Raw genomic sequence first — 12,821 nt, 5'->3', positions numbered from 1 at the left:
CGTCTTCTCGCTATTGAGTTTAAGATGTGACGCACTCATCCAACTGGCGACTTCTTTAAGACAGGAGCTCAGGTTTGTGGGGTCCTGCTCTACCTGGTTCAGTGCCACCACTACCTGCGTGTCGTCAGCATAGCTAAAAAGTTGGATGCCAAAGGGTGAGACTATTTCAGCCAGTGGGGACATGTACACGTTAAAAAGGGTAGGGCTCAGGGAGGCGCCCAGGGGAACCCCACATTGCAGAGGTAGTGGGTGTGAGTGGGTGCTACCTTCAAACACCTGGAAATATCTTCCTTCGAGGAATGACTCCAACCAGGAAAGGGCCCTTCCTGTTACTCCCAGTCTTTCGAGCTGGTGCATCAGGGAACGCTGCGCTGAGGTCTAGGAGGAGGATGGCTGTAAACCTCCGGTGTCCAAGATCTTTCTGGACTCCTCCACCACCGCCATCAGTGCAGTCTCCATGCCCTGGCTTGGACGAAATCCCGTCTGAGAGTAATGTAGTAGTTTATGGGTTTCAAGGTAGGCAGAGAGTTTATTTATTTATTTATTTATTGACATTTGTAGAGCGCGGCGAATACCCGTGGGCGTCTCGTCTTTCCGCAACATTACTGATGCCAGGGAGGAGGGAGATGGGCCGCTAGTTGGCAAACTCCATGGGATCTAGTTGGGGTTTCTTCAGTAGGGCTCTAATCATTGCGATCTTCCAGTCCTGGGGGACTAAGCCCGACTCAAGAGAGGTGTCAATTAGATTGATAATGGGAAGCATTAGAATAGGCCTGGCGGTCTTTAGAATGTGAAACTAGGCCGGGTCTAGCGGGGAACCGCTCTTGTTTATGTTAAATATTGGTGGGGGGGAGTTCCTCCGTAAGTGGGATGAAGGGTTCAATCTTGGGGGCATTGTTCTGGGGTTCTGATTTGTTCTGTCCGGTGAGGTGTTCATTGTCGGCCGGTGGGAGGGCGTTCAGTATAAGCTGAATCTTTGTGGAGAAAAAATACGCTAGCTCCTCACGACGACGGCCTGAGGGGTCGGGAGCCAGGGGAGGGTCTGGGACTTTCGTGAGTTTTTTTATGATCTTGAAGATTTCTTTGGGTGCATTGGAGGAGGATGATATTTTTTCTTCATAGTAGGATGCCTGTGCCGTTTTAAGTGCAGCTTTGTCGTTGTCAGATTTCTTATCCGTTAAGAAGTCTTTCCTCCATATTCTGCTTTTTGTGTAATGGGTCTTATGGGAAGTACTTTGTCTAATGAGTTCTCAATCCATGTGTTGAACTCTCGATTGGCTGTTATGGGGTCAGGGTGATGCAGAGGTATGGTGGTTTGCTGCTCCTGTGTCCAATCCTCTGTACTTAATTTCGGCCATTGACGGGCTTGGGTACGGGAAATTAGCACAGTCGGGCAGGGAGACACTGACTGCCATTCGAAGGGGATTAGGAAGTGGTCCGACCAGGGAAGGGGGACAGGTTTCTCTCCTTTCAGCTCTGTATTATTTGAGAAAATTGGGTCCAGGAGGTGCCCTTTAGTGTGAGTAGCTTGGTGGACTTTTAGCAGCATCTCATATGCTGCAAGGTCGCGGGAAAGGTTGTTGGCTATTGTGTCTTGGGGGCTATCGAAATGCAAATTGAAGTCTCCTAGAAGGTTGAAATTAGAGGAAGTACTAGCTAAGTATACCACTGATTCCAGGAACGAGCTGCAGAATTATCCCAGGGCTCCCGGGGGGCGATAGAGGAGAATACCAACAAATGTAACTGAGGGGGTGAGCGTGATGGAAAAATTAGCATTTTCGCAATCTGAGAATGGGCTGCCCAGAGTGCGACAAACTAGGTGGTCTTTGTATATAATGGCGATCCCTCCCCCGTTGCTACCTATTCTATCGACGCGCTGGATTAGATAGCCCAGGTGAAGTGCTTAAACTACTTCTGGGTCTGAGCTAGGTACACACCAAGTTTCCGTAAGGAATAGCACACCAGGAGCGTTATCTTGTAGTAGCATGGCGATTTCTGTTGCATGCTTTGGCATGGATCTACAATTAAGCAGTTCATTTAGAAGTCGGTAAAAGTCTACTGACTTATAAAATGGGATTAATACATAGTTAAAACCTATTTTGCGGTTTCCAAGGCATCTGTTTTGCAAATCGCATTTGTGACTGCAAAATAAGTTTGTACATCAGGCCCCTAATTACTTATCCAGTTAAATAAGATATTCAAATTCTCCCGACAAACCACCAGGCTCTAGGCTTCACTGTTCTTTTTATCCTGTGCAGAAAGAAACTGAAGCTGTGGAGAGGCGGCATGTAAGCATACCTATGATGCAGGCCTGCATTCAGGTCCCCAGTGGAGAGCAGTGTGCTCCAGTGTTTTACTTTCTGACTGGGTAACTATTATCTGTTCTGCTAACCTCATATTGTTAGGTTCAGTCATATGGAACCTTCTTGAACATTATTTTACAACAATACCAACGGTTATATGATTATACCACGACTTCAGTTACCACGCATGGCTTTACCACGCGAATTTTACCTCGCAAGTGGCTTTACCACGCTGGTATTTACAACGTTGCATTTGTCTACGAGTAGAAACGTCTTACCTGCACGTCTTTCTCCTCGAGCCCTTACTTCCATCCTCCTTTGAAACAAACGTCAAAACACGTACACCGAAATAAAAAAAGGACTGTTTTTTTGACGTACACGGCACGTCTTTGGGGGAGGCTCTTTCCTCTTTCTTTTAATTTTTTTCCCGTTTTTTTTGTTAAACTAATCTGCTTGTTTTTTTTGGGGGGGGGAGACCCCCCCCCCAGCCCCCCCAAGCTCCCCTCCGAGCCCCCCCCCTCCCTCTGCCCCCTCATGCCCACGCTGATCGACTTCAAGGAATACCACGTCTCCCCCCTAGCCCGTGGTAAAGACGTCGTGGAAGGAACCCTGCGTGGAAGGCACCCTGCGTGGTAAGTGTCACGTGGTAAACGTGAGTAGTGGTAATGCCTTCGTGGTAAATGATGTTTCCCATACCAACCAGCATCCAAAGGTCCGCCAAACTCTTGTCTTTTATTTACTTGAATCCTCTTTTCCCTTGTTTGCTATGCCCTGTATGCTTCTGTAAGTTTAATGACCAGTTTTATTTGTAAAGTCAAGTTTGACCTCCATTATTGTATTTATTTTTCTCACCTGTTAATATCTAAAATGTTACATTAAGACAGCATCCTCTAAATTCCCCGAGCTTTGATTGTAGGTCTTCGAATGCTGCTGATCGATATAATTACACAGTGGAATTTAGTGGTGTAGGAGCACCACCCGCAGACGCTGGAGACATTGGATTTTGTACTCAAATAGCTATCTTTGTGAGGAATTACTTGGAGACTGATGAGATGGTTAAAAAAAAGAGAGACACACAACATGTCTACGAAACTGTAAGTTGTTGGGACAGGCCTACATACTTTGCAGACTACGTTTGTGTGGAGGAATTAGTATTGCAAAGAGCTTCTCTCTTCGTACAATGATTCTAGTAGCAGCCCTGTACATGCAAACGGTGCAAGACTTTCTTTTAAATGAAATATTGTTTGAGTACAGCCTCATTCTATTTGAGACATTTTGCATCAATTGGATCTTCTCATTAAATACGAAATTTAAAGGCATATTCTCTTAATTTCTGAAGCAAAGTGCCCTTTTTCGGTATGAACAAGTATTCAACTTAAAAAACGATATAAGTGGATAAGCAGATGATGGCTTAAAACAGAATTCCTCTGCTCAACCCAGTCCCTATGTTGCTACATACAAGCCTTCTTAGAGCCCTATTACCTAGTTACGCATTGACAGCTCTCTACTCTCTGGTTTTCACCGAGACGTTTATATGTATATATTTCTATATCTATATATAGTAACGTAAAAAAATAACACATATCATTATAATTACATGGGTAAAACTTCTTATTGAATTTTTGCCTCCAGGTTTATTTCAAAGGTCGTAGTTCACAGAAAAGACGTCTTAACTGTGAATTATTTTCTGTAAGTTCACAGTGCTGAATTCATTTGCAGAATATTGACCTTCACTAAACAAATAAAAATGTTAAATGTGGGGATAACACAGCATTTTTGATTTATTTCAGTGTTGGTCAATACAAGAACTTGCACAATAAGAAGTACACCTGACAGTCACACCCTTGCAGGCCCATCCTTGATGCAAGCGTCTACCAATGAATTAGCCAGCTTGTGAAAATAAACATTTTAAACGCGAAACCCTGCCAGCAAAGAGTTATACTGTTTCACATTGATCTTTATTTTCTTTCTTTATATATGTGTTGGTAAGCCTCCTCTATAGTGCCACTTCCCAAACTGTAGATCACAACCCAAGCCGCTTTGTTTGTGTACCGCGAAAGCCCTGCTTTAAATAAAGATTCCTTTAAATTTTATAATTGACTTGTCACATTTGCTCTGCTTCAAAGACAAAGTTCAAATGTCAGGATGCGTTTGACAAATTGCTGCTCATTCATTAACATCGGGCTTGATTTTTTTTGTCTTTCTCTGACTGCAAAGAAAGAAGTTTTTAAAGTGAACTTAGTGACAATGTTCATAGGGTACATGGAGTGTGAAACGAAAGGCTGTAGTGTAGGGTGTAATTTTTTGTAACGCACAACAACATTTAAATACCTGTAAATAAACTGTACGCATATTTCAGCTGTTAGGAAAGCAGAAGTGAACCACATTTTGTTTTAAGTTCTGAAGTGTGATGCAAACAAAGATTTTAATAGGATCAAAACAAATCAAGACACTGTGCTTGGAGAAGTGCAAATGATAAATATTCACTAAAACCCAACTATAATTTATGTGCTAAATAGTTTTATCAGTAAAACTGTATGTCTTTACACATTTAGTGACCATTTCGATGGAAAATGGCCTGTCTAAATCACAGTGCGCTGCCACACAATACTTTTGTAAAATACTTGCGACTTAGTGCTCCAAAATGCACCAGCTGCATACTACACTCTCACCTCGCTCCTGCTGAATACATTTGTTACACTTGTTCTTTGTGTGAAGGTTAGATTTTTCACAATCCCTATGACTTCAGTGATGTAACATTGTTATCTGAAAGAAACAGGTTAGTGTTAGATTCCTTACCTTAGAATGTCCCCAGGCGTCAGACTGGATACGGAAAGTTTTCGTCAGCAGTACCCCAGCGCGTCGGTAGGCGTCGTCTGCGGCTCCACATCCATCGTCGGCGTCGTGATCGCCTGGATGACGTAGTCGGAGTACTTAGACACCACCCACGCTCGCTGACGTCAGTTCTTCTTTTTTCCGCGCCAGCAAGCGCAGATCCGGGAAGAGTAGTACTTCTAGTCATTTTAGACTAACCTTTTTGATCTGTTTTGGATCTCTTTTCGAGTTGACTTCGACTCCTGGTGCCGTAGTGATGCCTGGCTTCAAGCCGGGCAATGCCTGTCACCGCCTGATGTCGGTGACCGACCCCCACCATCGGTGTCTACTGCCTCGGGGCCGACCACAACGACAAGTCATGCCCGACTGCCGGGCCTTCACCTTGAAAGCTAGGCGGGAGCGCGGTCCCGTAAGCTTCTCAAGATCCTTCAGTCGGCTCCGTGCTGCTTCAGGTCCTGGTCGTGGAGGAAGTCGAGGGACCGGTCGCGGAGCCGTAGTAGTCTTCGCTCGTCGAGCCATCACCACTCGTCGGGCTCCAAGTTCTCCGGTAAGTCGAGGCACTCTAAAAAGAAGTCGAAGAAGCAACATTGCTCTTCCGACTCCGCTCATGCTATGCGGCTGAGGGTTCGGGCGGCAACGCCTGCGCGGCTCTGACGGAGCCGCCACATCCGGCCCTATACCCTCCGGTCCCTGGGCTGCACGCGATGCTGGAGGAGATACGTGATTTCCTTGTGGCTATGAAGATGCACTTCCCTCTATCGAGGCCTGTCGGCGCGCCTTTGGGCCCAGCGGACCTGACTAGGGGCCCTAGCGGGCCGGCGGCTTCGGCCCAGGCACCTTCATTGACTTCGGTCCCGACGCCGCAGGGCCCGAATGATCCAGGCCTGGATCCTGGTCGACGCCAGTTGACCTCAGGACTCCTCCGCTGGCGCCGACCCCGATGGTGTCGCTCCCGGCTCCGTCGTCGGACGACACCGTCCGCAGTTTAAGCCCCGGTCAGGGATCGGAACGACACCGTCTCCGGTGTCGGTGGGTGAGCAATTAACATATGACCCGGCTCCGTCATTCCTGCCTGTGTATCAGGACACAGATGAAGGGGAGGACTGGGAGGGGTCTGAAGTGGAGTCAGGACTGGGCAGGTTAGTTGGGGGAGACCAGTGGTCTGGACACATCGCCTGACACTGGATTCTTCTCTCCTCCCTCCTTGGCTATGGAGGAGGGTGCCACTTAAGGTGTGGTGTTGTGCAGGGCAGCCAAGGCCTTGGCTCTTGAGCTCCCTGCTGCGGCCGTGAGGACTAATCTCCTCACGAAGTGCTCCAGCCGCCAGTAAGCTCTTCAGAGCCTCTGCTGCCGTTTAATGAAGCCCTCACGGATGTTCTGATGGACACTTTGTCCAAGCCCTCTGTGGATAGGAACGTGGCCCGATGCCACCACCCGGCTCAGGGCGACCAACACTTTCTGTCCGTTCACCCCACCGTTGAGAGCCTTGTGATCCAGGCCTCTACATCACAATCCGCATTCCCGACTGCTCCTCCAGAACAGGAATCCAAAAGGTTTGATCAGTTTGGGAAGAAACTGTTCTCATTGAGTTTGGGGTTGCGGTCTATCAACACTGCTTGCCTTTTGGGCCGTTACACCCACTCTTTGTGGAACATCGTTGCGGACGTGCTGCCCAAGTGTCCGGAGGAGGCCCAGGCACAGCTCGCCCAGGCACTTGCCGAGGGGCGGGATGCAGCACGCTACTCCATCAGATGTGGACTTGACACCACGGACTCACTGGGCAGAGCGATTTACACAACGGTGGCGATCCGTTGCCACGCCTGGCTGAGGTCCGCCAATTTTTCAGGGGATGTCCAGGCCACGCTCATGGACATGCCCTTTGATGGCCGTGGCCTTTTTGGCGACAAAGCAGACAGTGCGCTTGAGCATTTCAAGGACTCCAGGGCTATGGCCAAGTTCTTCGGCCTGTCTGGCTGGCACCAGCAGGCTTCTGCTTTTTGCCCCTTTTGTGGCCAAGGAAGGGATGCCCCCACGCGTTCGTACAGCCACAGGCCGCAGAACCAACCTCTACGTGGACGTGGTAACCGGTGTGGTGGTGCCGGAGGACAACAGCAAGGTCAGTCCACATCCACTCCCGCAGCATCTGCCTCAAAGCCTTCCTGGTCCGAGCTTTCAGCCCATTCAACGCCAGTGGAGGGCAGGGTCCACCATCACCTACTCCACTCCTCACGTCAGACAGGTGGGTGCTGCAAATCTTCCAAAGGGGCTACTCCCTCCCCTTCAAGGCAACCCCTCCAGCCATGCCACCGCAGTACCACCGCATGTCGGGGGATCACTTGCAACTTCTGCAGGAGGAAGTGGTGGCATTCTTGGCCAAGGGGGCCATCGAGCACGTTCCTGGGAGAAGTAGGACGTTGTTGCTACTCCCACTACTTTCTGATACCCAAGAAGGGCAAAGGAGGCCTACGCCCTATCTTGGACCTCCGGAGCGTCAACGGCTTCCTCCGGAAGGAGAAGTTAAAGATGCTTACTTTAGCTCAGGTCCTGACTGCCCTAGACCCTGTAGACTAGATGGTAGCGTTGAACTTGCAGGACACCTATTTCCACATCCCGGTCCTGCCGGCCCACCGGCGCTACCTGCAGTTCACGGTAGGCCACGAGCACTTTCAGTTTACCGTGCTCACCTTTGGCCTCCCCAGTGCCCCTCGGGTGTTCACGAAAGTGATGGCGGTGGTCGCAGCTCATCTGCGCAGATCAGGGGTTTCAGTCTTCCCCTATCTCGATGACTGGTTGTTGAAGGCGGGCTCGCCCCAGATAGTCGTCTCCCACCTCCAGACTACGGCCCACCTCCAGCACTCGCTGGGGTTCCCCATAGACGTGCCAAAGTGCTCCCCTTCGACCTTACCAGCACCCCACAGGTGTTCACGAAAGTGATGGCGGTGGTCGCAGCCCATCAGTTCAGGTTGGAGGTTTCAGTCTTCCCCCTACCTCGACGACTGGTTGTTGAAGGCGGGCTCGCCCCAGACAGTCATCAGCCACCTCCAGACTACGGCCGACCTCCTGCACCTGATGGGGTTCTCCATCAATGTGCCGAAGTCACACATGTGTCCCTCTCAGAAGCTCCTCTTCATCGGAACGGTTCTCGACTCGGCGCAGTTTCGGGTTTATCCTCCCAAACAGCGGGTTCAGGATATTCAGGCTCTGAGACCGATCTTTCAGCCGTTATCCCAAGTCTCGGTCAGGTTGACGCTGTGGCTTCTGGGTCTGATGGCCTCCTGCATCCTTCTGGTGCATCACGCCAGGTGGCGGATGCGGGCTCTGCAGTGGGACCTGAAGTTTCAGTGGGCCCAGCATCAGGGCAACTTGTCTGACCATGTCTTGATCTCGGAGGGCACTGCAAGACAGTTGCAGTGGTGGCTCATGGACCGCGATTGGGTCAGCAGCAGATCCCTCTCCCTACCCCAGCCGGAGCACGTAGTTGTGACTGAAGCGTTCCTCCAGGGCTGGGGGGCCACATGGGAGAGGCGGAGATCAGAGGCCTCTGGTCTCCGGCGGAATCCCAGCTCCACATCAACCTTCTGGAGCTGCGGGCGATCCGGCTTGCACTGAAGGCATTCCTCCCCTCTGTCCGGGGAAGTGTAGTGCAGGTGTTCAGGGACAACACCACCGCCATGTGGTACTGCAACAAACAGGGCGGGGTGGGGTCTTGGACCCTATGCCAGGAGGCTCTGTGCCTTTGGGAGTGGCTGGAACATCAGGTCGTGACCCTGGTGGTTCAACACCTGGCAGGTTCCCTGAACGCCAAGGCGGACAAACTCAGCCGTCAGTGCATGATGGATCACGAATGGCGTCTGAACTCGGACGTGGCGCAAGGCCTCTTTCAGCAGTGGGGAGAGCCTTGGTTAGATATATTCGCCACAGAATAGAACGCACAATGTCATCAGTTCTGCGCGTTGGAATTTCCAAGGCGGCACACGCTCGGAGATGCTTTTCGTCGCGAGTGGAGCTGCGGTCTGTTGTACACTTTTCCGCCTATACCACTTCTGCCCAGAGTGCTGAAGAGGATCAAGCGCGACCGGGCCCAAGTCATCCTTGTGGCTCCGGACTGGGCACGAAGACTCTGGTACCCCGAGCTACTCAGCATGTCTGTCGATCCCCCCCGATTCGTCTGCCTCTTCAGGAGGACCTTCTGTCGCAGCAGCAGAGGACGGTCCTCCACCCGAACCTGTCCAGTCTCCACTTACATGTGTGGAGATTGAGCGGCGGCAGTTGAGGCCTTTTGACTTGCCTCCTGAAGTCTGTGACGAAGAACCAATGAGCCACCTATTGCTAATCTGGTAGGGGGTTTGGGTACTAAGGTGGGTTTTGGTACACCGTAATTCATTGAGGTCCTAAGTCTTTATGCACAGTTCTGTGTAGGAGCAGAATTCCTGCAACAGTAGTTACAACAAAAAGGCTCGATAAAAGGCCTTGAGTTTCAATCAAAATATGAAATTGAAGAATAATTCATAACCCCAACCAAGAAAGGGAGCAAGTGAGCAAATTTACAATGTCTTCGGCTGGGGTACTTGTTACAATAAAAATGTTCGATAAAGGCCTGCACTTTGAATAGGAATATCAAATAGAAGAATAGTTGATAATCACAGCTAAGGTATGCAGCAAGTAGTTGTGTGTATGTGTGGATGATGTGTTGATTGAGTGGAAGATGAAAAAGGTGAAAAATAAGAAAGGGTGGAGACACACAAACTACCCACTGCCTTGTCAGAATCTTTGGATTTCCAGCTCATTACACAGATAGAGTGTTGGATTCCGCAGTGGGAGCAAGAGAAACGAGTAGCACATCTAAGGAAGCAAGCTAGTGCATAAATTACACATAGTGTGCAGTAGTAAGGACGCAAGAAAGGACGGAAGTGTGGAAATTACCCACTGCTATTGATGGGTAGTAGTTACGAAAAAGGCTGAATAAAGGGCCTGCACTTTGAATTTGAATTAAAGAAGTATAATTGATAAGCCCAGCCAATAAAGGCAGTAAGTAGGTGTGTGTATTTGTGGATGATGTGTTGATTGAGCGGAAAATGAATAAGGTGAAAAATAAGATAGGCTGCAGAGATGCAAACTTTCCATTTCTTTGTAAGGGAAGTGGGTGTATAGTTTGCCAGGGCTCCTTCCTTTCGCGTTGCTGGAGGGCGGATGTCGAATATATATATATATCTATATCTATATCTATATATATATATATATCTATATATATATCTGAGGAAGGTGAAACGCGTTTGTCGAGGGGGCAGGGGGGTCTGCCAATAAACCATCTTGGTAAAAACGTTGATTTGGAGTGCCGTCCTTTTTTACTTCTGGAGATTCTTGGAGGTTTGTGGAAACATATATCTATATATATATATATCCTACTGGCGGTCGCCAGTAGGTATTTATAGTTAGGAGGACCTAGTTACCATAGGAAATGACGAACATTCTATTGGGAATAACTTTGGCGCCGATTGAGGGATCTACCTGTAATTTTCCTTAAATTTGCCTCCCTGCGCTCTGCTCCTTCCCTGAAAGTGTCAGGGGGATTCGTCAAGCGGGGGCCGAGAAAAAAGGGGGGTCCCAAAACGTGTTTCTCCATGTTAATTTCCATAGGGACATTCTGACAAGGCTACAGCTCGAACGGCTGAACGGAATTACACCAGATTTGGCAAAAATGTAGGGACTAGTATGCAGCAGTGCCTTTTTTATGTTTGGTGTAAATCCCTCCAGTAGTTTTTGAATTTTTTTATGTGAAATGTAGCCCAGTGCAATTTTCCATAGGACCTTTAGACACGGCCACAGCCGAACGGCTGAATGGAATAACACCAAACTTTGCAAAATGGTAGGAACTGGTATGCAGTAGTGCCTTTTTTATATTTGGTGAAAATCGCTCCAGTAGTTGTTGAGAAAATTGAATTTTTTCCAAATTATATATCTATGGGTGGGACACCGTTAGTGCACTGTAAGCTTACTGTACTCTGTACCTTCCCGAGTATGAGCTGCATGCTGATTGGCTGCCACTGTCTGTCAACACTCTAAAACAGAAATTGTTGGCAGCCATCTTGTGCCTCGGTAGACTGAAAGCAGAAAAACAAACGTGTAGAACTCAAAAAGGGGGCAGGGTAGAAGCACCCTGACCCCCTAGGCCTGCTCAGGGGGTCCCACAAGGCCCCCAATTTTTTTTTCTGGAAAATCGCGGGGGTACGCGCACCGTACAGAGTACAGTAAGCTTTACAGTAAGCTTACCGTACGGTACGTGTACCCCCGTGATTTTCCAGAATTTTGTTTTCTGGGGGGGCCTTGTGGGACCCCATGAGCAGGCCTAGGGGGTCAGGGTGCTTCTACCCTTCCCCCTTTGCGTGTTGTGCACCTTTGTTTCACTGCTTTCTTGTGCCTTGGTTCTACCGAGATGTCATTAGTGATCTCATCTGTGATGTCACTGACCATGTCATGAATGATGTAATATGTGACATCATCAGCAGTGGATTGCGGGTGTGCGAAATATAGTTAGTACAACTAACTATATAGGAGCAATTTCAATGGTTTTTTAAATGCTAATTCATAACTATATATGACCTGATACCTATGTTTTTTAAGTGAATATATATATATATATATATATGTGTGTGTATATATATATATATATATATATATATATATATATATATATATATATAAAAATAATCGCTCCAAGGTTGTCCACCTTTGAGTAGCACACAAGCAGCAGCTTGATTTATGTGCAGGTGAGGACGGGAATCCGCTTGCAGGTGCTGCTCCCTAATGAAGGCTCAAATGAGACTGTGTATTATGGGAAGTGTGGTGCCGAAAGCACAAATCAAGTCCTATATGGACCCCGCAAGAGTGCCCGTCCTCAATTCCATGTACGGCTGCTGCTTCACTGCCGTGACCCCCGAGGATAGCGAGGTGGTGCATACTCTGTGGCTGGACGGCGGCATGTAAATTATGGCTCCAAGGTTGTCCACCTTTGAGTAGCACACGAGCAGCAGCTTGATTTATGTGCAGGCGAGGACGGGAATCCGCTTGCAGATTCCGCTCCATAATGGATCTGCCCGACGCGTTTCAGAGCTCCATATGCTTCTCTTCAGGGGCTTTAACGTAAGCGGCGTGCGTGACCGCTAACCCACTTCTCCATTTTCCATATGACACACCCACCAATGGGAGGCTCAAATGAGACTATGTATTATGGGAAGTGTGGTGCCGAAAGCACAAATCAAGTCCTGTATGGACCCCGCAAGAGTGCCCGTCCTCGATTCCATGTACAGCAGCTGCTTCACTGTCGTGACCTCCAAGGATAGCGGGGTGGTGCATACTCTGCGGCTGGACGGCCGCATGTAAATTATCGCTCCAAGGTTGTCCACCTTTAAGTAGCACACAAGCAGCAGCTTTATTTATATGCAGGTGAGGACGGGAATCCGCTTGCAGATGCCGTTCCGTAATGGATCTGCCTGACTCGTTTCGAAGCACCATATGCTTCTCTTCAGGGGCTTTAACGTAAGCGGCGTGCGCGACCGCTAACCCACTTCTCCATTTTCCATATGACACACCCACCAATGGGAGGCTCAAATGAGACTGTGTATTATGGGAAGTGTTGTGCGGAAAGCACAAATCAAGTCCTGTATGGACCTCCCAAAGGGTGCC

The 12,821-nt window shown here is 48.7% G+C and overlaps 1 protein-coding gene across 1 annotated transcript in view; it reads left to right on the top strand.

Annotated features, from left to right (window-relative positions):
• Positions 1-12,821, top strand: part of HENMT1 (HEN methyltransferase 1) — a 541,131-nt gene that overhangs the window by 450,214 nt on the left and 78,096 nt on the right. Inside the window, exon 6 of the mRNA XM_086936308.1 lies at positions 3,220-3,397. Within this exon, the coding sequence (XP_086792434.1) occupies positions 3,220-3,397 (178 nt within the window). The remainder of the gene's footprint in view (positions 1-3,219; positions 3,398-12,821) is intronic.

This window comes from Lissotriton vulgaris, chromosome 1_1, assembly GCF_964263255.1.
Source record: "Lissotriton vulgaris chromosome 1_1, aLisVul1.2, whole genome shotgun sequence".
NCBI classification, from domain to species: Eukaryota; Metazoa; Chordata; class Amphibia; order Caudata; family Salamandridae; genus Lissotriton; species Lissotriton vulgaris.
Note: the sequence above shows the minus strand (reverse complement) of the source record. Positions and strands in the feature narration are given on the sequence as shown.